The sequence below is a fragment of the Petaurus breviceps genome, unplaced genomic scaffold (assembly GCF_028583685.1).
Source record: "Petaurus breviceps papuanus isolate PSGF00001 unplaced genomic scaffold, PetGlider_PUasm1.0 90825, whole genome shotgun sequence".
In the NCBI taxonomy this organism is placed as follows: domain Eukaryota; kingdom Metazoa; phylum Chordata; class Mammalia; order Diprotodontia; family Petauridae; genus Petaurus; species Petaurus breviceps.
This window is the reverse complement of record NW_027187353.1, coordinates 595896-620675: the sequence shown is the minus strand read 5'-3', so window position 1 is coordinate 620675 and position 24780 is coordinate 595896. Positions and strand designations below refer to the sequence as shown.

Below are 24780 nucleotides of genomic sequence, written 5' to 3'. Positions count from 1 at the left end.
CTGAGGTGGATGGTGGGGCTAATTCAGGGGTGGGGAACCTGTGGCTGCAGACCACATGTGGTCCTCTAGGTCTTTGGGTGTAGCCCTATGACTGAGTCCAGGTTTTACAGAACAGATCCTTTGATGAAGGGGATTTGGTCACAGGGCCCCACATTTGAGGACCTGGAGGGCCACATGTGGCCTCGAGGCCGCAGGTTCTCAGTCCCTGAATCATTCCCTCGATGAATATGTATTTATCTACAAAGAACAAAAAAGTAGGCAAAATTTGTATTCATTTCACGGACTCCAAAGGCAGTTTATGAAACTTGCTCTTTTCTGGGCAACTGATCGCCTATATTATTAGCAAGAATAAAAAAGAGCGGGCTGAATCAGCATATACATATCCCAGGAACTACCCCAAGATTACTGCCTGGTCATCAGTCAGTTATATCTTTGGTTCACTGGCTTGCAATTCTCCTCATTAACACTCCCAGCCCTTTCATCTACACCCTAAAATCTGACAAGGGTAGCAATTCAGCCTATATGATTGTGAAAACTATGCTAAGATATTACCTATCTCATAGGTTTTAGCTGTAAGGAAAACGAATCATAAAGCATTATGTAGACGTAAACTACTTCTTAATAAAGACAAATACTAAAATCTGATTAGTAACTATACAATGGCTTCCATATTCTGGCCTTTTCAACTCGCCTTGCTTTGGGGTAGCATGACCAAGCTTACAGGCTCAGGGTCCTTTACATTATGTCAGCAATTTCCCCTATAACAGCTTCCGTGTACTGTCACTGGGTTCTGAAAAAGTCACAGGATCTGTTTTCTTAGCTAAAAAAAAAATCAAGCAAACCAACAATGCTATTTTAAAACTGATGTGTATGTATTTAAAAAGAAAAGTGACGGGACTTTTTATTCGTCAATTGTTTAACATATTTCTTGATAATTTACTGTCAACATTCCACCTTGGTTTATTAAATCCAGTCTCAGGATATTTAAAAAGTGGTATTATATACTTCTGGATAATTTAGAAATCCCATTTTTTGCTACCTCTCAGTGTCACTCATAGAATCACAGAGCCAGAATGGATCTGGAAGATCATCCAATAGACCCTGCATGTATTTTTCACACAGACCAGAGTCACCTCCAGCTTGCATCAAGCTTTGCAGACTGCATTGTCTGTGATGACCCAGGGTCATGCAAGTCTACTGGTAGTGCCATTTTCCCAACAGCATGGGCTCACACTGTGCCTCGTTGTGGTATTTCTCACAGTATTTCAGACAATTTCATTATTGTTATATCTGTGATTTGTGATCAGTGACTTCGGGTGTCACTACTATAATTGTTCTGGGGTGCCATGCCCTGTGCCCATGTGAGAAGACCAACTTAAAATGATAAATGCTGTGTATGTTCCAACTATTTCACTGACCCTGCCTCTGCTCCCTGCCTGCTCCCTGCCTCTCTCTTCCTCCCTATTCTGAGATACAATAATACTGAAACTAGGCCAATTAATAACCCTATAATAGCCTCTAACTGTTCAAATGAAAAGAAGAGTCAATCAATGTGGCAAACTTCATTGTTGTCTTATTCTATGAAATTGCCACTGCCACCCCTGATCAGGCAGCGGCCATCAACATCAAGGCAAGGCCCAGCAAAAAAGATGAAGACCCAGAAAAACTCGCTGAAGGTTCAGATGATGGTTAGTATTTTTTAGTCATAAAGTATTTTTAAATTAAGTTATGCACATTGTTTTTTTAGACATAACACAATTACAGTTATAATGTAAACATAACTTTTATATGCACTGGGAAATAAAATCATGTGACTCATTGAGATATTTGCTTTATTGTGGTGTCTGGAACCGAATCTACAATATCTTTGAGGTTTGCCTACTGTTAATTAGGAGATGAGCTGGGACTGGAGCCCTCTTCTCTTGACTACTTATCACTATAGTGCTGCTGTCTACTGCTACAAGGATGCTGGCATCTCCATGCCTAGGGCACATTTAGTATTGAATTTCAGGCACAGAAAATGGGGAATTTTTTTCTTTTTGGAGGGAGGAAGGGAGGGAATTTGGGGTTAAGTGACTTGCCCAAGGTCACCTGGCTAGTTTTGTATTAAGTGTCTGAGGCCGAATTTGAACTCAGGTACTCCTGACTCCAGGGCTGGTGCTCTATTCACTGCACTACCTAGCTGCCCCCGAAGAAGATGGGGAATTTAAAGTCCTGCTTTGTTTGTCTTCCATTGTACGAGCTTTCCCACAGCTCTGCTTGGTCAAAGAATGAGGCTGTGGCAGCTGCTCAGGACAACAGGAGGTGTCATTTTTTCAATCTGCCAGCAGGGGGTGACCAAAGGTAGCAGGTGCTTCCTTCACCTCTTTCTCTCGTCCTTTGGTTCAATGGGGAATCTTTGACAATCTCGGACATTCTAACAGATTATACTGCCTGGGAACCTTCTGGCATTAAGGTGGAAGATGTCTGGCAATGAGGGATGGGAGAATCCTGTGAATCCAGGCCACTTTGTAGAGTCTAGCACAGTGTAAGACAGCATTCCTGTACAGATATTAGACTAAGAACAAAAAAGGGGGAGGAGATGTATTTTTTGGTAATCACTTTACATTTTCCATCACTTTTGGTATACTAGACATTTCCCCGAATGACCAGAGTTGGGATACAGTCTTATGCAGTATATGTTTCAGGTTTCACTTGTAAAAAACTTTAATTTTGACACATTTTTTCTTCTCACATCAGCCTGATAAGCTATGTTTACACACACACACACAACACACTCACTCTCTCTCTCTCACTCTTCTGCTGTTGTGATATTCTTTATTCTAGCTCCTGGAGGTTGTACAGGAGATAAGACAGAATGAATTCAGTACCTCTTGAGGGTGAGGTGAATAGCATTTCTTTTGCTTTATTCTCTGTTGTCAAAGCCTCTCATCTATTGGCATCTCTGCTGGGCTAAAGGCATACTGAATGACCCACAATGACAAAGAGGAGCAGTCAGCTCAGTCCTAGGATGTGGACTGAGTTACCAGGTCCATCCTGACTGGCTAAGCCAAAGGTTCTATGAGCACGGCAAAGCTAAGAGGTTCTTTCAGACATTGCTGAGTCTGCCCCCTTCTCCTAAGGGAGGCAGATGTCTGGTTAACCCATTTTGAATGATGTGCAGTAAAAGGACTTGCAGTCTACTTTAGAGATCTGTGTTCGAGTCATACTAGCTCCACTATCAGGAAGTTCTTTCTCTAGAAGGCTGGGAGAAGGATATCAGGTAAAAAAGATAAGTGGGTTTCTGGGAGACTTTAAGGATTATCAATTATCTGGTTTTTTTGTTCTTGACTTTCAGAGAGTGGAAGTGATTTACCTAGGATCCCACAAAGAGTGAGAGAAACTGGATTTGAACTCAGAGCCTTGAATTGCTGCTAAATCCACCCTTCTACAGCACCACCTAAAAACAACTCCGTGCCTTTATTCCTCACTTTTGCATTCTCTGTTTGATGTCACTTCTCTTGACTTCCTGCCAGAACTTTTTGTCTTTAGTCATTAGAAAGTCAGCCTTGAATGGGTATGGTTCTGGGCATAGAGTATAAGGGGGAAAGGGTGGTATATAACTAGACAGAGACCCAGACTTCTCTAACAGGCAGTAGAAAGGGAACTGGGCCTAGAGGCCTCCAATACTGTGCATCACTGAAGGGAATTTGTCTTCTGAGCTGAAGATAGTTGGATTCTATGTCTACCCGGTCTTGTGAGGCCAAACCTGGATGAAGCCTAGGTCCCAGACCTCCTCACACCAGTAGGGAAGGAGAAAAAGGGAGCTCCTATTGCTCACCAGAACCTGGGTAGCTAATTGTTCACTCTAAGAAAGAAGATGGGGCTCAAGAAGGAGCCCCAAATCCCCAGGGGGGGGGAAGAGGGTGCAGTAGTTTTCACATGTTGAGGTTACAGTCAGTTATTAACCAAACTATCATCCTTGGGCTGCATATTGCCTAATGATGTCCTTGTAGCAGAGATGGATCCTGGGATTTATTCCATCTTAAATTGACAAAAGGTAGGTACAGAAAAGAAGGAAGCAAAATGACTCTGGTACATTCCCAAAGGAAATAAATCCATGTTAGTAAAGACAAAGCCTATGGCTGCAATCATTCCCAAAGCTTCAAGACTCTGTTCCTCACGGACAAGTCTCTATGTCTTATCATACTGATACACAGACAAAAGGATTTTATCCAAACGGTAAACAGAATAGTATTCTTGAAGTTGCCTGGGTGGAGACCTTTCTGACAGCAAGAGGGCACAAGCAACATACTACAGGGCAGAAAGGGAAGGAAATGTATAGTGTAAGTACTTGAAAATATCTAATTTGCATTTTCATTGGGGGTAGGACAGAAGAAGCCATATGAATGAGATGTTTGTGAAGGGGCTACAGCAGACAAAATGGAGTAAGAAGAGACTGTGGGCACATATAGGAAAAGAGAACAACATCTTTATAGTGGACAACGTGCCTCAGAAGAAAAATGTTAGTCTCAGTCTCAAGATGGAGTGATATCTAAATTTTACTTTCTATGTCTTGTCCCTGTCCCCATTATCTAGGAATCATGAATTGAAAATATACCTACATCTAGTACATAATTTTGAGTTAAGATCACCACTAGCAAACTCCCCCTCCCCCCAACCGCTTCTATCATTGATGGGTGTACTTGAGCTTTCCAATCATCCAGGTAATGGAGAAGGGCTGTATTAGCTAAGATACGGAGTGGCCCAACATAGCAATAATCCTTTGCAGTAACCAAGAGTAAACCCAGCTGGATTCACAGAAAATCAGCAACTCTGAAGCCAGTTAAACTTATGCCAGCTTTGAAGCAGACCCTGAGTCATTTGGTAGTTTATGGGCCTTTAAGAGACATCCTTATCTTCAGAGACTCTCCTAACTGTTGGTTATGGAGCTCTGGGATACATCCTGGTTCATGGTTTCTAGAGACATTCTCTTTATCTTATTGTCTTCTGCCAAGCCTTGAACTGTGGAACCACTTATCACCAAGGATGCATTCTGATTTGTGTATCAAAGGGCCACAGTTCTGACACCTCAAATTCCTCCTGGATCTCCCCCTCCTCTTGGGAATGGGGTTCCCTAACTCATTCCTTTTTAAGATTTCCTGCCTTTTCATCCCTTTTCCCTGGCTTTCTTTGTTTGAAAAGTATATATATTCTCTCCACCCATTATTTGGTGTAATATCAGTACCCAGTAGTACCCAGCACAGGTTGGGTAGTACCCATGCACGTGTTTTTCTTCTCTGCTTAATAAAAATCTTTAATTTCAAAAGTATTACCTTCCTCTGGTTTTCTTCCCTTTGGGGAAAAGGGGAATTTAGATATTGAGAACTGGCCTTTGCATTCTCTGGGTATTCGGGGAAAGAGAGAACTAAATACCCTAAAGAGAGCATCTGCCTCAGTTTACATGGACAAAGCATGTGAAAATAGAAGCTCAAAGTTAGAACATCTTTCAGGAGAAAATGTCATTGAGTTCCACACCAATAATAATGCTCTAAAAGAAATGGCTACTCTGGCTTGTACAGAAGTAAGGACTGAACTTCACAGACAGCTCATTTTCTGATACCCACCCTCCCACTCCCAAACAACTTAACCTGTAAAATTAAATGAGGTAATTAAATGAGATAATATTTCTAAAGGACTTAGCACAATGTCTGCCACACAGAGCTTAAAAAATGCCAATTTCCTTCCTTCCTGTTCTGTGTTCCTTCATTTTAGGTCCCTATTTTCTGTTTGTTTGTTTTTTTAATATGTCTGATGGATGCCAATGGGTCAAAAACACAAATAAGTTTCCACCTTTCCTGTGCTGTTCACTTGACACTGCTTAATACAAAGACCAGTATTTCAGTCAGTTCTTGTAATCTCTGCCTGCTCATTCAACCCATTTCTGCCTTCCTTCAAGCAGAAGGTAACAATCAAGGCCCAGGACATGTACAGATTGCACATTATGGTTGGCATCTTTAAAAATGACACAATTTCAGAACTGGAAACGATCACATCTCAGAGGCTCTCTAGTGCAATCTGTACCTAACCAAGACTGCTTCACTGCTGCCCATGAAAGCATATTCCACTTGCAAATACCTCTGTTGGGAAGTTTTTGTTTACATCAAGCATGTCTCTTGTTCCACAGCTTCCACCGATTGTTTCTGGTTCTGATCTTTGGGGTCAAGTAGAACATGTTGAATCCCTGTATAGGACAGTCCTTCTGAGACATGTGTTCCCCCAAATCACTGGGCTATGAAAAATGGCACAATTAAAAAAACTCCAAAAGCTTATGTAAAAATAGAGTTAGGGGTACAATGCTCAAAAACAATAAAAAAATTTAAAAGTGCCATAAAAAACAGGAACCTAATAAAATGGTAGCACTGTTTTATACCTGTTAAATGGCTAAGACACAAATACTACAATAAATAGTGGCTCCCTCTGTGGCCTCAGGCCGCTGCTGAGCCTGTGGCCTAAGGCTGAAGAACAAATTGGGCAGCCAGCCTCAGGCCATGGTCCACAGCTCAGACTGCACCAGAAGACAGATAATGAATATGGTACTTCACTTTGACAAAGACAGAAGGGTTGAAGCTTATGAGTTACTGTAAAATATGTAGCATAAATATTATTAGTCACATTTTTTACATAAGGAAATGAAGGTTCGGAGAGAGGATTTGTCCAAAGTCATACAAATTCATGCATTTAAAATTCAGAGTCCTACTTTTCACTACACTGCACCAGTAAACATAAAGGAACAATAAAAAAATGTCGATATACTTGATGACAAAAATCACTATACAGTAGCAGAGGTGAGTTCTGTCCCACCAGGGGTCTTAGCAAAGAGCTATGTTTGTTGAGCTGAGTTCCCTTGTGGCAAAGGGAAGGTTTGGGTAATGACAATGAGATTTTCTATTTGGGAGCAAGTTCAATAACATCCACACCGTGGGGAAGGAAGGGTGCCCAGCTGATGGAAGCCATCTGCTCAACATTCAGTTTTCATGCTATACTGTGGGTTGTCTGACTCAGCTCCCAGGATTACCTTTATCCAAGGATGCTCCTGCCATGTGGTAAAAGCTCAGGGCAGTGTCCACATCATTAATGTTCTTCAGGAAAGTAAAGAAGTTTTCTACCTCTTCAAATGTCAGGCCCTGAAAAAGAAGGGGACATGGTTTCATCATCAAAAAAAACAGTAGGCTCAGAACAAGAACCGTATGAAAGAATGTCCAGTCCGAACAGCAATGCAAAAAAAAGGTCAACGTTCCATTTGCTGTAAAAGGCACACCAACTACTCGCTTAACTTCAGTATTCTTCATATACTTCTTCCACAGAAATGCCTATTATTATGGTGATGCTTCAGTGCCCTAAGAGAAAATACTTAAAGAATCACTGAAGTCAGTATCATACTAGGGAAATGTTTTCATACTGAGCAAAACCAAATGCAAGTCATACATTGTTCCAAAATAAAAGCCACACAACCAATCTGTCAACTCCATTCTGATGGAGGCTTACTGTGTGAAGAAACTTTTCAAACTGGCTAGAGGCCAGATAATCTTAAATCTCATTTTTTTGTGTAGTATTTTAAAAAACTAATCAATTAATTAGTTTTTAGCTTTCAACATTCACTTTTATAAGATTTTGAGTTCTAAATTTTTCCCCCTTCCCTCCATTCCCCTCCTCCCCAAGATGGCATGCAATCTGACATATGCTATACATATATGATCATAGTAAACATAGTTCCACATTAGTCATGTTGTGAAAGAAGAACAAAAGGGAAAAACCACAAGAAAGAAAAAAACAACAACAACAAAGGAAAGAGAAAACAGTCTGCTTCACTCTGCATTCAGACTCCATAGCTCTTTCTGGATGTGGATGGCATTTTCCATCATGAGTCTTATGGAACTGTCTTAGATTCTTGCACTGCTCAGAAGAGTTAAGTCTAACAAAGTTGGTCATCTTATGTATTGTTTAAAGCAAGAACTGACATAACAAATTAAAACTGCAAGATGGTCTGAGTTTAGGAAGTGAGGAATACTTTCTAATGCCTTAAGGTTTGTTCCCTGTGATGGGAACCAAGATAAGAATCTAGGAATTTTCTAAATGTTGGCATCAGGAAAGTCTAAACTTACAAAGGGGCTCCACTCCATCAAGGCAAGACCTGCTATGACAACAGGATCCCCCAAGATACCTTGAGGCTGTTAACAGATGCTGGATTTGACCTTGTTCTACCTTTCTACCAAAGCTGAAGGGAACTAAACTGGAATAAGGATGTGAGGGGCTGCTCTCTCCCTTAACAGGGAAACCTATGTTCCAGTCAAACTGGCTTCTCTGTTGTTCCCCATATAATATATTCCCTTGTCCTCCATGCCTGGATTGTGCTCTTTTAAAAAAATTAATTTTTTGGGTTCCATTTTATGTTCCAAACTGTCTCTCTCTCTCTAACCTGCACTAGAAAAGATCACCACTTAACACAGATACATATATATATATACATATATAATATATACACATATGTATGTATATGTAGACTATGCATCTATCTATCTATCTATCTATCTATCTAAAGAGAGAGAGAAGAGATATAAAACCATACTGTGTTCTATTTATCAGTAAGCTCCTTGAGGGCAGGGGTCATTCTTATTTTTGTGTGTGCATCCCCAGGGTCTAGAACAAAACATGTATCAGATGCTTAATAAATGTCTACTAAGGGACGGCTAGGTGGCACAGTGAATGGAGCACTGGCCCTGGAGTCAGGAGGACCTGAGTTCGGATCCTGCCTTAGATACTTAACACAAAACTAGCCATGTGACCTTGGGCAAGTCACTTAACCCCAGCTGTCCTACCTTCCCCCCTCCAAAAAGAAAAAAAAATTAAATTTAAATGTCTATTGAATTGAACTGAAATGAGTCTGAAATAAAATATACTTAAAGGAACTCTTCTGGTATTCTTAAAATTAGGTCATGGAATTGCCTTGGCACCCAAGAGAAACTGCTGCCCCCTCTCTAGATTGCTGAGTCCTGATCCTGGACCACCATTCCATGCTCCCTCTCTGGACTACCCTTCCTTCTCAGGAGGCCCCTTGACCCCATGCAGGTGTCCCCTGTTCCGTGCTTTCCAGTTCCCCTTTAAGTGTTGTTTTACTCATTAGAGCATAAGCCCCTTTACGGCAAGCACTGTCTTGTCTGCTTGTATCTGTATGCTCAGAGCTTTGAAAAGTACCTGGCCCACTGTCAGCATTTTAAAAAAATTCTGTTTATCTATGAATGAATGAATAAATGAAAAAGCATTTTTAACGCAATGCCTCTGTGCCAAGTATGGTGCTGAATGCTGGGGACATGGCTCCCACTCTCAAGATGCTCACAACAAAGGGGGTGGCACAACACAAACAGGAGGTTTCAGCAGCAGGTCAGGGGGAAAGGCCCACGGTGCTTAGGGTGTAGAGGCAAAGCAGATGACGGATGATGTCTCTTCTTTTATGTCATTCCCACATTTGAATCATTTGGCGGTGTCAAGAATGTGGTGGGGAGAATTTCTTCTGGGTCTTCAGTAGCCGTGGCTACAGCTCCCAGCAGCAGCTGCCCATCTGATTATCTATCATTTCTCATTTGATCAGTGGAGCTGTGAGGGGAAGTGAGATGGCTTGTGTGGGATGCCACCTATTCCTCTGTAAAGGATTCCTGCCTCATTTTAGAGTCACAGAATTTTGTAACCTTAAGGACAGACACTTTGAAGATCATCTTCTTTTTTTATGTATGAGGGAGCTTAGGCTCAGAGAGGTTCAATAACTTGTGTGAAGTCATACAGCTAGTTATGAGCAGAGCCAGGAATACAGACTGCCACAATACTCTTTTCCACTACACTCACTGCCTCGATGTCGTGAGTAAGCAGGCTGAGCACCTAACCCGAGAGAATCAATAAATCTCCACATGGGATGGAGTCCCTGGGAAGGCGGTCAGATGTGTCCTTGGTGGTTTGTGTGAAGGGCTGTGCTCATCATTCTTTTCTCACAGCCCAAGAGGAAGAAGCAACTTGCTGCCTGTGGAAAATCATCTTAGACTTCTTTTTTGCTCTGTTTAGACCATAAAGACTTGGGATAGTGGAAGCACAAAACCTGGTTCCACCATTTATTAGCACTATGATCCTGGGCACTACCTCTCTGAGGTATCAATTTAGCTGATACTTTAACTTATATTTCACAGGGCTGTTGTGATGATTAAATAAAATAAGGAATATAAAGTATCATAGAAACATAAGCTATTACTGTTATTTAGAGGTTTTACAAAGAACTAACTTTAATGTAAAGGACAGGGAAAACATTGCCAAAGAAGGCTAGGCCACTATATTCTATATATTAGGAGATTACTAGAATTACTGATAACATATCTGAAAAGGATTCCAAACAGACTAATGATAAAGAAACAGAAGGAATGAAATGAAAAAGAAACAGAAGGAATCACCTCAATCTAGTCCAGAACTGCACAAAAAGATGGCCAGGAGGGGATGGAGGTGTGTATAGGGATTTTACCAGGCAAGTCGGTGTGAGCTCAGGTAAACTTGGAAGCCAGCAGAGCAAGGAAGAGAAGCTGTGCCAGGGAAGACAGAGTGAGCGCAGTAAGCAGGCCAGAAGCTGGCAGGGGTGGGAAAAGGGCCTATGCCAGGGAAGTCAGCATGAGCTCTTGCAAATGGACCTGAAACCAGGTAGTACTCTAAACAGGGGAGTTACAAGCCATGATGAGTTCTCATAATTGAAGACCTGAAGCCAGATTTAATCCTTGGCCTGTCAGAACAGAAGTAGGGGACAGAACAAGCTGTCTTAGGTCATTGTCCTCGGAGCACTGGGAGGTACAGTGGGAGATAGGGCCAACTCAGCATCTAGGCACCAGTTTATCCAGTATCCCACTGGGGTCTGGTAGAGCCAGAAGGTGGGACGAACCAGTTGCTTATTGGGCACTGTGCAAGTACAAGATAATGATAATAGTGATAATGATGATGGCTAGCATTTATATACTGCTTTAAGGTTTGTAAAGGGCTTTATCATTTGATCATCATAACAACCCTATCAGGCAGGGGATATTATCCCTATTTTACAGACGTGAAACAGGCTAAGAGAGGTTTAGTTACTTGGCCAAGGTCACAGATGTAGGAAATATCTGGGGCAGAATTTGAACTCAGGTCTTCTTGACTCCAAATCCAATACTCTACCCATTCCCTAACAGAATCTGTACAAGACCAGAACCTGTGATGGACCACCATAAGACTAAGACAAAAGCTAGGGTAGGGCTTAATAACAGCCACTTCATTATCCAGACTACAAAAAGGACATAACCAAAAGATGTCCACTTAATCCATTCCATCTAAGAGCTCCACAGGGGAGGACCTGTGCATGAAATCCAAACCAAGAATGGAGGTGGAAAACATGAGTAAATAGAAGAAAACACTGAGATCACTGAAGAAATTTTATGAGTTAAGAGAAACCCAAGAAGTAAACCTAGAAAGAGAGTAATCCTACAGTAAGTCCAAGCAGAACTTCAGAGGGGGAAAATGGTTTGGACACAAAGATTATTAGAGTGGTTAAAAGAAATAAAACAAGATATTTTTAAAAAACTAAATTATACATAAAACTAGAGTTTGGAAAGAAAATGAAATGAAAATAAATATCCTAGAAAAGAAAGTGCAAAACCTTACCCAAATAATGGATTACCTACAAAACAGAATGAAGCAAACAGAACGTAATTTCATGAGACAATAAGTATTAGAACAAAGGAAAATTACAGGAAAAAGTATAAAGAAAATGTAAAGCATCTACTATTAAAAAAAACTGACTTGGAAAATATGTGAAAGATAATTTGAAAGTCACCAAACATACTGAAAACCATGATGACACAAAAATGTGGACACTATATTTTGAAAAATCATAAAAGAAAACTGTTTGCCTATGTTAGAAGTAAAGGGCAAAGAGGAAATAGAAAGAACATGATGATTACCTCCTGGAAGAAATCCTGAGAAATGAAAATAGCCAGGAATTCTATAACCAAAATCCAAAGCTTCCAAGTAAAAAAAAAAATACTACAAGCTGACAGAAAGAAAGAGTTCAAGTACCCAGAGCCGACAGTCAAAGGATCATACCAGATTTGGCAATGACTACTATAAAGGAAAGTAAATATTAAAGCAGCATGATTGAAAAGACAAAATATAAAACCTTATAACCAAAAATAACAACTACCTACAAAACTGACTGTAAATCCTACAGGATAAAGATTGTTAGCCAAGTGGAAACTGTGAAATTCAAATGCAAAGGTCAAGAATAATTTAGAAAGATGAAGTTCTGATATTCTAAAACAAGGTCTCTTCAGAATCTTAATATCTTCAAGGGCCACAGAAGAAGTTAAAAATGGGTCTGGTTTTCTTCTGTATGGTGAGTTTTATGACAGGAAAGGCAAGTACCTAGGAAGAAATAAGGAAGAAGGGGGAAGGAGCAAGAGTCTCATGATCTCCCTCTTTCTAAGCCAGCTTAAGGAGAGCTGAATGTATGTGTGTGTGTGTGTGTGTGTGTGTGTGTGTGTGTGTGTGTCTGTGTAAGGTTTGATATAGAGAAACATTAACTCAATAGCGATACAGGCAGACATAATGGAAGGGAAGAGTAGGGTATAAGGAGAAAAGACTCAAGGAGGGAATAGTCACAAGTAAGGCAAATTTCAACTTGGGATGAGGGAAGGGAAGGTTGATTATGAAGGAAATATTAAAAAGAGGAAGAAAATGTAAGAACCAGATCTAAGATTTAGGACTGGGTGAAGAGAGGAGGGGCAGAGAAGGAAAAGCAGATCAATTCAACTGCATATTACTAGTGCTGATCTGATTCCTTCTCTTTCTTCACCGCTCTTCTTTATAAAGAAGGGGGGTGGTAGGAAAAGTGGAAAAAGTACAGTCAGTCCTCAATATTCTCTACATTTAACATTTGTGACTTTAAGCATTTGTGTGATTTTATTGGTAACCTCTTTCACTTTTGTGTTGATAACTGTGTACATTTGTGGTTATGTGCAGTAGAGAAAAAAATGAGAGGCATGATACACCAATTTATGTCCACAAAAAGGAGGAAAGTATTTGTAGAAGTGTTCATGAATCTGCTCCAGAAAATGCTAAAATAATCTCTCAAGGGGGCACTGAAGCAACTGAAAAAATGGTTAAATTTGTGGGGAAATGAGCTAATGGTCACTTCTGACCTCTTGCCAGTGCTCACCTTAGTGAGAAACCCCATGTCCCTGGGCTCCTGGTGTGGCACATTTGCGAAGAGTTCAACCACAGAGCCAAAAGGGAGAATAGAGATGGAAGGTTACCTTTTTCCCTTTTTTACCTAGGGGTGGTTCTGACATAGCTGTGAAGAGGACCATGACATCATGGAGGTGATGTCTTGACAGATGATTACTGAATGAAAATATAAAGGAATATACATATTTTCAGCTGTGCATGGCAGCTTTTAGAAAAACTGACGTGCTAGGGTACAAATTGTACAAGATTTTGCACAAAGTCACTGAAGTTAAAATTAGAAGGAAAACATTTATCTGGGAAAAAATATTTGCAGCAAATTTCTCTAAAAAAGTCCTAATATCTTAAGATCTGGCATGGAGAAATGATTCAAATATATAAGAATAAAGGTAATTCCTTAACAGAAAAATGGTCAAAGCATATGAAGAGGCAACCCTCAAGAGAAGAAAGGCAAACTATCAACAACCACATAAAAATGCTCCATATTACATAAGAGAAATATAAATTAGAAGAACTCTAAGATTCCATCTCATATCCCTTAGATTTTCAAGAATGGTTAAAAAAAAAAAGGAAAATGATAACTGTTATAGGGACTGTGGGAGGATAAGCATATTAATACAATGTTGGAGTTATGAAGTGGTTATAGCATCATAGGATCATAAATTTAGAGGACATCGAGTCTATTCCCCTCATTTTACTTAGGAGGAAACTAAGGTGGAAGTGACTTGCCCAGGGTCACACAGTGCTCTAACCATTTTGGAAAACAACTTGGAACCATGCCCCTAAAGTTAACGGACTGTGCATTCTCTATGACTCTTCCTTACCACTCCTAGGCTTATACCCCAAAGAGATCAAATAAAGAGGGAAAGGATTCATATATACAAGAATAACTACAAAAGTACTTTTTTTAATGTAGTAAAAAACTAAATACAAAATGGGTGACCACCAATTGAGTAATGGCTAAACAAATTATGGTATATGAAACAGAATATGATTATACCTTGATAAATGAAAGGAATGGATTCAGAGAAACCAGGTAGGGCCTGTATGAAGATGCAGAGTAAAGTAAGCAAAAAAACAAGAAGAAGTTAGGAAATTACTACAACAGTGTAAAGGAAAACAACTGTGAAACACTTAAAAACTCTTAATCAAGTTAGGACAAATCATGAAATGATGGGAATATTAGGTAAGGAAGGAGTGACTACTCTGTTCTTGAATCTGTGATGAAGAAGAGGAAATCTAGACATATTCTGACATGCAACTTAGGTTTGGGGAAAACAAATTTCAAAGAATTAAGAGGAAAGATTAGGTAGGATCTCATGGACTAAAATATATGAGGGTTAGTCAGCTTAGAATAGATGTTCAAGACTGAAATTCACAACCAAATAGAGGATACAGAGAATCAGACAGGTAAAAACGACATAAAATTAAAAAGACTTTATATGAACAAATCCAATATAACTAAATAATCTTATCTATGAGGAAATTAGTAATTTTTGCAGCAAGTTTATCTGATGATGGTCTTATTCCCAAGATGCATAAAAACCGATTCATATTTATACGAATAAAAGCCATTCCCCAATTGATAAAGGTCTAAGGACATGAACAGGAAGTTCTCAAGGGAAGAAACTGTCTTATGGAAAAATATTCTAAGTCACTAATAATTAGAGAAATGGAAATTAAAGCAATTTTTAAGTTTCTTACCTTTTACCCATCAGACTGACAAAGCACACATACAAAAAGAAAATGACAAATCTTGGTGGCACTGAGGGACAACAGGCGTTGGTGCACTATTGATGGAGCTGTGAGTTAGCCCAACCCTTCTTGAATGTAATTTGGAATTATTATAAAAAAAGTTACTAGGGTGGCTAGGTGGTGCAGTGAGTAAGAGCGCTGGCCCCAGAGTTGGGAGGACCTGGGATCAGTTCCAGCCTCAGATACTTAACACCCACACAAAATAACTGGCTGTGTAACCTTGGGCAAGTTACTTAACCCCAATTGCTTGAAAAAAAAAAGTTACTAAATAATTTATGTCCTTTGATTCAGCTATACAAAGACATCAAAGAAAAAGGAAAAGGTACTATACGTACAAAAATATTTATAGCAGCTCTTTTTGGCAAAAAAGAACTGTAGTACAAGAATATAATGGAATACTATTTTTGGGTTACAAGAAATGAGGAAAAAATAGTTTCAAGGAGACATAGAAGATTAGTATGAACTGATACAGAATCAGAACAATTTATACCAAGGGCAGCAAATTATGGTTCAAAGCCACCACTAGCTTTGTATGGGCTATGAGCAAAGAATGGTTTTTACATTTTTAAAAAAAATGGTATTTTATTTCTTCCCCCAATTACATGGTGACAATTTCTAGCATTCATTTTTATAAGATTTTGAGTTCCAAATTTTTCACCCTCCTTCCCCTCCTCTCTTCTGAAAATGTTGGGTAATTTGATATACCTTATACATATGCTGTCATGTAAAATATATTTCCATGTTAGTCACAGTTATGAAAGAAGAAACAGATCAAAAGAAAAAAAACAAAGAAAAATAAAGTGAAAAACTATGCTTCGATCTGCATTCAAAATCTATCAGTTCTTTATCTAAATGTGGAGAGCATTTTCCTTCAAATCCTCTGTACTTGTCTTGGATCATTGAATTTCTGAGAAGAGCAAAGTCATTCAGTAGTTGATCATCACGTTGCTGATACTGTGTACAATGTTTTATGGTTCCATCCATTTCACTTTGCATCAGTTTTTACAAGTCTTTCCAGATGTTTCTGAAATCTGCCTGTTCATCATTTCTTATTGCACAATAATATTCCATTACCTTCATATACCACAGCTTGTTCAGCCATTCCCCAACTAATGGGCATCCCCTTAATTTCCAATATTTTGCCACCATGAAAAGAGCTACTATAAAACTTTTTGCATATGTAGGTCCTTCCCCCTTTTTAATGATCTCTTTGGGATACAGACCTACTAGCAGTATTGCTGGATTAAAGACAGTTTGGTTGCCCTTTGGGCATAGTTCCAAACTATTCTCCAGAATGGTTAGATCATACACATCTCTACCAACAGTGCAGTAGTATCCCAATTTCCCCAAATCCTCTTCAAATTTATCATTTTCCTTTTTTTTTTTTGGCATATTAGCCAATCTGATAGGGGTAAGGTGGTATACCTCAGAGCTATTTTAATTTGCATTTCTCTAATCAAAAGTGATTTAGAACACTTCTTCATATGCCTATAGATAGTGTTGATTTCTTCATCTGAAAACTTCCTGTTCATATTCTTTGACTATCAAATGTGGAATGGCTTATATCCTTATAAATTTGATCCTATTCTCTATATATTTGAGAAACGAATGGTTTTTACATTTTTAAAGAATGAAAACCATTCTTAGCTCTAGGGCCAAATTTGACTCTGGTAAGTGGAGTGAGAAGAGAGTAGTTTGGTAACCCCTTATTTATACTATAATATCAATACTGTAAAAATGAAAATTTTTGAAAGACTTAAGAATTCTGATAAACTAAAAGATCACTCATCTTTCTACACTAATGAAGATCATTGCTTATTACTTCATGAAAGAGATGATGGGCTAATATATAGAATAAAAAATGGATTTTGGGACATAATTAATAACGGAATTTGTTTTGCTTTACTGTTCTTATGTGACAAATGGGAGTAGGGGAAACTGAATGGGGGAGAAATGAATGACTGAAAATTGAAAAAAAAATTCAATTAAAAAAAGGCACAAAAAGTAGCTATCCAAGGATCTCACTAACCAACTTAGCTTTTGAAAAGGAATGTACAGAAGATGGAAACAAGGTCAGATAATATAAGATGAATACAAGATTGTAGCACAGTCCTGTCAAAACTGTATCAGGAGTGCTAAAACTGGGTATGAGCTGAGACTACTGGGGGAAGCAAACAACTAAAAGATTATTTTTGGCTATATTGGAAGAAAATGGAGGATCATGGAAGAGGCAGGACCTTTGCTTGGTGTAGCTGGGTTGAGGATAACTGACAAGAGGGAAGGCAGAATTGCTGGATTCTGGGGTTTCTTTCCCCAGAAAACAAGAATGAACTTTTCCATGAAAAATGACTGAACAAAAAGGACCAACAGACAGGTGATACTCAAAATAAGTAAAGAGATGGTATGATGTTGAGGATATAGCTTTAGCAAAATTTATGAAACAGTATCTCATGCTATTTTCACAGAGAGGATGCAAAGATATAGATTATATAATAATGTGATGAGACAAATGGATTAATGAGAAAGCATTTATTAAGCTATCACTATGTGCAAAGCACTTGGGATACGGAGACTATAAAGTGACTACAAAGTGACAGCAAATAAAATATCACCCTGCCCTTGGAAACTATGTCTCATGATCTGACATTGCTGGAATTTGCTGAGCCTGCTGCAAGGAGTCACAGGGTGGGGGAGAGGCCAGGAAAGATCATGTTACTTTAACACAGGAACTGAGGCCAGTACAAGAATATAAGCCTGGTTTAAAATATAAGCCTATTTGTAAAATTTTGTGGATGGGAAGGAAAGAGCTATGTAATAGAGGATGGGTAGTTACTTCATAGAACCACAGAATTTCAGAGTTGGAAGGAACCTCAGTGGTCATTTAGCTTATCCTATCTATACCTGAAAAAGATCCCTTCTATGACATACTTAATAGGTGTTCATTCGGGCTTTACCTGAAGACCTCCACTGAGTTTATTTCAATTTTTAATTGAAAAATTGTAGCTCAAATAGTCAAGAAATTTTTCTTACATTAAGCTCTCGGTAACTTCTGCCCTCTGAAGACAAAGAATGTCAGCCCTTCAAATACTTGAAGATGGCTATTGCTTAAGTCTTCTCTTCAAATGAATCCCTGCTCCATGCCCGCCCTCCCCGCCCCCCTCCGGTTCATCTATATATGGCATGATCTTGAAGCTGTTGGATGTCCTCTAGACACCCTCCCCATAACTGAATTTATTACTGCAATTCGATCAGAAGACACAAAGGGCCACCTGATTACACATAATCTATTTCTTATGCAAGTACACATATGTACTAATCACAGCAAACTGTTATTTTTTCCCATGCTAACAGTAGACTAGTGGAAATACTGAATTACTTAATACATTCCCTTAAAATTTCTTTATTAAAGCAAGCAAACAGAGAAGGAATTATGTTTTACTACTAGACATCTAGAGTTTCCCACTGTTGGGGTGGATAAGATGAGAAGGAAGCAAAGAATGAGCTCCTCTGTGTCCGTGGTGTGATTCAGACTGGCAGTGGATGAATGTGCAAAGAGACTCTGCCTTTTTTTTAATTAGTCACTGAAGCCATCCCCCAGGCATCAAAACCAAGCTGCCCAAAGCTACATCTATGTTCCCATAAAAGACAGGCTAGTTCCCTACTCTCTTCTACCATGAATTCCCCTCCCCCAAAAGAGTCTCTCATCTGCTTACCCTCCTGCTTCATATTTTTACTTCTTTAGTCCTATGCCAATCAAAGCTACCATAAATCCAGACCTCAAGTTTTTCTCCAAATGTGGTCCAGTAACTGGGGAAATACAAGTCATTTTCATTACTTGCACCTTTGTAAACATTTTTAAAATTCTTTAATCACTTTATATTAGAGGTAATTAAAGTTAAGCCACGAGAATCATTATGAAGTTAGTGCTTAATTTTGCCACATACGTAGGTGCAAGTTATAAGAATTTGATATGCATAAAACAAGGTGATGACATTTCAATTAAATTGGAGCACATTAGTAATTACCTTATGCACATCACTTTATTTCATGCCATGAATAAATGTCTAGAATTTAACATGGGAAATTCTTGTATCTTTTACTGTCAAATGTCCAGATTTATGTCCAATCTCATGTTTCATCTTATGCATAAACCAAGGCAAAGTCAGTTAATGATGTTCAGGAGCAGAAGTCAAACCTCTCAGGGCTCTGCTTTTCGGACAGTGCTTCTGAGTTTCTAAACAAAGTATCCCATCATATCCATATCTCCTGTTTTCAGTGGAGTCCAAACAAATTTGCTAATACTTTGCTACATCACGAATGGTTGTGAGAAAGAGGAGCACATGGGAATCAAAAGGCCAGTGGCTGAAAAGGTCACCCTGAGAGTTGGTACTGCCCAGGGAATGCTGGAGAAAAAGCCCTTGTAAATATTTAATTTTCTAAAAATATCACTTTAAACTCTAGCTTCTGGGTAAAAACTCACTATTTGACAAAAACTGCTGGGAAAACTGGAAAACAGTATGGCAAAAACTAGGCAAAGACCAACATTTTATACCTTACACCAAGATGAGGTCAAAATGGATACATGATTTAGACATAACGGGTGATACCATAAGCAAATTAGGAGAGTAAGGAATAATTTACTTGTCAAGACCTATGGAGAAGGGAAAAATTTATGACCAAAAAAAAGAGAGCACATTATAAAATGCAAAATGGATAATTTTGATTACATTAAATTAAAAGGGTTTTATACAAACAAAGTCAATGCAACCAAGAATAGAATGGAAGCAGAAAGCTGGGAAACAATTTTTATAGCCAGTGTCTCTGATAAAAGCCTCAAATTTATAGGAATATAAGTCAAATTTATAGTAATATAAGTCATTCCCCAATTGATAGTCAATGGATATGAACTGGAAGATTTTAGATGAAGAAATTAAAGCTATCTATAGTCATATGAAAAAATGCTCTAAATCACTCTTGATTATAGAAATGCAAATCAAAACAACCCTGACATACCATATCACATCTGTCAGATTGGCTAACATGACAAAAGAAGAAAATTATAAATGCTGGAGAAGATGTGGGGAAATTGGAACACTTAATGCATTGCTGGTGGAGTTGTGAACTGATCCAACCATTCTGGAGGGCAATTTGGGACTATGCAAAAAGGGCTATTAAATGTATACACACCTTGACTGACCCAGCAATACCATTTCTAGGGCTGTATCCCAAAGAGATCATAAAAACAGGAAAAGGACCCACATGTACAAAAATATTTATAGCATCTCTTTTTGTGGTGGCAAAGAACTGGAAATTGAAGGGATGCCCATCAATTAGGGAATGGCTAAAAGCTGTGGTATATGAATGCAATGGGATACTATTTTGCTATAAGAAATGATGAGCAGGTAGACTTCAGAAAAACTTGGAAAGACTTACATGAATTGATGCTCAGTGAGGGGAGCAGAACCAGGAGAACACTATACACAGTTACAGTCACATTGTATGATGACTAACTTTGATAGACTTGGTTCTTCTCAGCATTGCAAGGTTCTAAGACAACTCTAAAAGGTTCATGATGGAAAATATTATCCACATCCAGAGAAAGAATTACAGAGAATGAATGCAGATTGAGGCACAGTATTTGCTCTCCCTCTCTTTTGTTTCTTCTTTTTTTTTTCCCCTAGTGGTTTGGGGTTTTTTTGGAGGGGAGAAGGTAAAGCAATTGGGGTTAAATGACTTGCCCAAGGTCACACAGCTAGTAAGTGTGTCAAGTGTCTGAATCTGGGTTTGAACTCAGGTCCTCCTGACTCCAGGGCCAGTGCTCTATTCACTGCTCCACCTAGCTGCCTCCTCCTAATGGTATTTAAAAAAATTTTTTTTTTTAAATTTACTTTTAGTCTACAACATTCAGTTCCACAATTCCTTGAGTTCCAACTTTTCTGCCCCTACCTCTCTTCCCCCCTCCCCACCCTGGGTGGCATGTAATCTAATATAGGTTCTACAAATACCTTCACATTAGACATTAGTCAAGTTGTAATGAAGAATTATAACCAATGGAGTTAACAAAGAGAAAGAAGGAACGAAACAAAACAAAACACAAAAGATGTTTTTTTCTTATTTCTCATGGTTCATTCCATTGGTTATAATTCTTTGCAACATGACTAATGTGAAGTTATGTTTAACATGAATATATATATGGAGAGCCTATATCAGACTGCATGCCATCTTGGGAAGGCAAGATGGGAGGAAGGGGGAGAAAATTGAAACTCAAAAGCTTGGAACTGAATGCTGTAAACTCAAGATAAAAAAACTTAAAAAAAAAGTTTTTCCTTTAGGACCTTATGGGATAAAGTCCAAATTCACAAGCCTGACATTTAAGAACCCATGCCATATTGTTTCACAACTTATATTTTCAGTCTTATCTCCTACTGTTTCCATAAAGAAATCCTCTGTCTACCTGAGAGGCACACTGTTCCCTGAACACACACGGTGTTTCTCTAACCTCCGTGCCTTATTTCAGGGCATTTCTTTTCTTCTTTCTCTGCTTGTCCAGATCCTGCTCTTCCTTAAAAATCCAGTCCAAACTCAAATTGTTTCTGTCCATCTATTTATACCACTACTCCAAAAAAGTCCGCCTCTGATGCTTCATACAGCACAAGTTTGGGGTGCTTCTCTAATGATGGAAAGACCTTGAATACAGTCCTGGCAATAAATTATGTCTGCTTTCTGAGGACCAGCCTAGACATCTGAGGATTCTCAGCAACAGGCTGGTCACTTGGTAATGAATTCTTTGGCCATGGCAACTGATAAAACACAGAAAAATAAAAAATGGTTTTCAGTCCTATTCCATTTCCTTCTACTTCAGCAGGAACAGAAGTTGAGGGGTGGAAAAGAGGAAGATGATACTAAGAATGACAGTTTTTAAGACTACCTATAAATACTGAGTTAGCTGTTAATGATCTAAATTTAGATAGCTGTCCAGGGAGTAATAAATGGACATACTCCTGGAGGAATCAAATTATATTAATCTCTACATTATCACTATAAATAAAACCAAATGACCAAAGGAAGTTATAGATAAATGGAAGGAGGATTTACAGGTTTTCCTTGGGAAGGCAAATTCAGAAGTTAGCAAAGTTGGCTTTAATGTATATAAAAAAGCAAAATTTCATAGGATACTTGGTCATTTCGTATTGTAGTATTCACGATAAGCATTTGAAAAGTAACTACCAAGAATGTAATTGACATCTATGTATCAATATTTGTTCCAGAAGATAAGACAGAAAAATTCTGTGAAGAACTCAATAAAGCCCTCCAAATTAAATTAACACACACTTCAACATTCAGTGACTTCAAAGCAACAGAAAAGGATGGTGAAAAATATGATGGAAATTACAGTCAGGGAGTGAGAAATAAGAAAAGCTAACAGCTTGTAGCCTAGACAAAGAAGACTCACAATTATATATTGTAAATGCTTTTTTTTCCCCCAAAAAGAGAGTGTGGAGATGTTAGAAATGGAGTATGCCAAAGAACATCACAGAAAATGAATCTGATTTTATTTTAGCAGATAGGAAATGACTATTTACCAATGTAGAAATTATTAATAAAACAACTATATTCAAGTCAGACGCTGACTTCTTAGGGTGAAGATAAAAACTGGTACCAAATTAGAACAAAAAATGAACATGAGACAATATGCATGTGAGGCAAAGTCAACAACTATCTAAACAAACTGTTGATGCCAAAAAAAATGGGAAATGGATAAAATAACAGACATTCACAGAGATGACTGTCATCGCATTCACTAAGGAAGCTAAACCAGTGCATATTAAGTGATATGATGATGAAACCAAAAAAACTGAGAATCTGCTTTAATCAACAAACTCTTCATCTCATTGCCAAGATGAGAAACTGAAGCTAAGGCATCTGTTTAGAATATAAAATGGATGGTCAAATCTCATAGAAGAGAATGGTGGACATTTAGAAGCAATACTACCTCATATACCAGTGAGAGCTGGAAGCAGAGGGAAAAACAAATTTATAAAAAGCTCAGTATAAGGCCCAATTAAGCTAGATCATCCAAAGGACAGTAAAGAATAAAACTGAAAGGAGGACAAGCAGACAAAAATGGAAACTACATCAAGATATAGCAAACTCTTTTCTCTATCAGTGACAGTGAAACTATCATGTTGGGAATTTAGTATGTACAAAGATACTTATTTAACACTCCAGTGTGCTGTTATCTAGAAGAAGAAATGCTACAAAAGAAAATTTTTAAAAATGGGAAAAGCAGCTGGATTAGAGCAAGTGAACACAAGTTACGGGAGAGAGTCGTAGGGCATATACCACAGTTTCCAAAGAAGTTAGGTTATGGATCACCCAGAGGAAAGGTGTATGGTAGATGGAATAGGCTGTAACGTATTACCAATGAACTGTGCAGAAGTATCATAAAAGATATTATTACAGAGATGTGTGGCTAAAAAAGGAAGCGGGGTAGTCTTGCAGTGAGAATAAAGGATCAGTGGTAGACAACCTGCTTTCTACATTGATACCCACCTCATTTCAAGAGCTCAAAAGGAAGGTCCCTGTTCCCCCCACCACACACACTGGGTGGATCTCTCATGAAAGACTGAAGGAAAGACGTGGCTGGGAGTCACCTGGGATGAGAAGGCTTAGAAGGGCTGCTATAGTTATCTTCAAGTATTTAAAGTCCTATCATACTGAAGAGGGAACACACTTATTTTACTTGGTCCCTAGAAGACAGAACTAAGAGCACTGAGGGGATGTAAAAAGGCAAATTTAGTTTTAACATAAGGAAGAACTTCTAACAAACAGTTATTGTAAACTAGAATAGGTTGCCTAGGGATGTAGTATTTACCCCCATTGGAGGTCTTTAACCAAAAGTCAGATGACCACAAGTACTTTGTAGGAGGGATTATTGTTTAGCTATTGGTTGGCCTAGATAGTCTCTGAGACCCCTTTCAAGACTAGGATTCAGTGACAGTATGGATGGATTGCCATTCATACCACTGGAGAGAGTACCCACAATTTGAAATAGCTAGTATTTATACCACAGTTTAAGGTTTGCAAAATACAAACTCATTGGACCCTTACAGCCACTCTGTGAAACAGGTGCTATTCTCCTCACTTTTCAGATGAAGAAATGGAGGCTTGGAGAGGTTAAGTGATTTCCCCAGAGTCAGACAGGTACAAAGTATCTGAGGCAAGATTTGAACTCAGGTCTTCCTGACTCCAAGTTCTATCCAAGTGCTCTATCCATGACACAACTTAGCTCCCTCTCTATGAGAACAAAGATTCATCCAAATACGAACTAAATGAGTGTTTCTTTTCACAAACATTTGTTCATTGGATTACATATTCATCTTCACAGTCTCTCTTCACTCCAATCCATTTTCTATTTAGCCATTAAGGTGATTTTTGTAAAGAACAGGTCTGATCATGTCACTCCCCTACTTCATAAACTCCAGTGGCTCCCTATCACCTCCAGCAGCAAATACAAAATGCTCTGTCTGACATTCAAAGTCTTTCATAACCTATCCCTCTCCTACCTTTCCAGTCTTCTTACACCTTACTCCCCCCCAGTTGAAGCTGGTCTCCTGGCTGGTCCACAAACAAGATAAGATACTACATCTCCTGGCTCCAGGAATTTTCTCTGGCTATCTCCCAGGCCTGGAATGGTCTCTCTCTTCTGCCATAGACTACTGATCTCAATGGCTTCCTTAAGTCCCA

General features: G+C 38.7%; 1 protein-coding gene across 2 annotated transcripts in view; it reads right to left on the bottom strand.

Moving 5' to 3' along the window:
- MICU1 (mitochondrial calcium uptake 1) overlaps window positions 1-24780 on the bottom strand; it is a 271908-nt gene that overhangs the window by 24826 nt on the left and 222302 nt on the right. For both annotated transcript variants that reach the window (XM_069071075.1, XM_069071076.1), the window contains exon 10: window positions 7058-7166. In XM_069071075.1, coding sequence (XP_068927176.1) covers window positions 7058-7166 — 109 coding nt within the window. The remainder of the gene's footprint in view (window positions 1-7057; window positions 7167-24780) is intronic.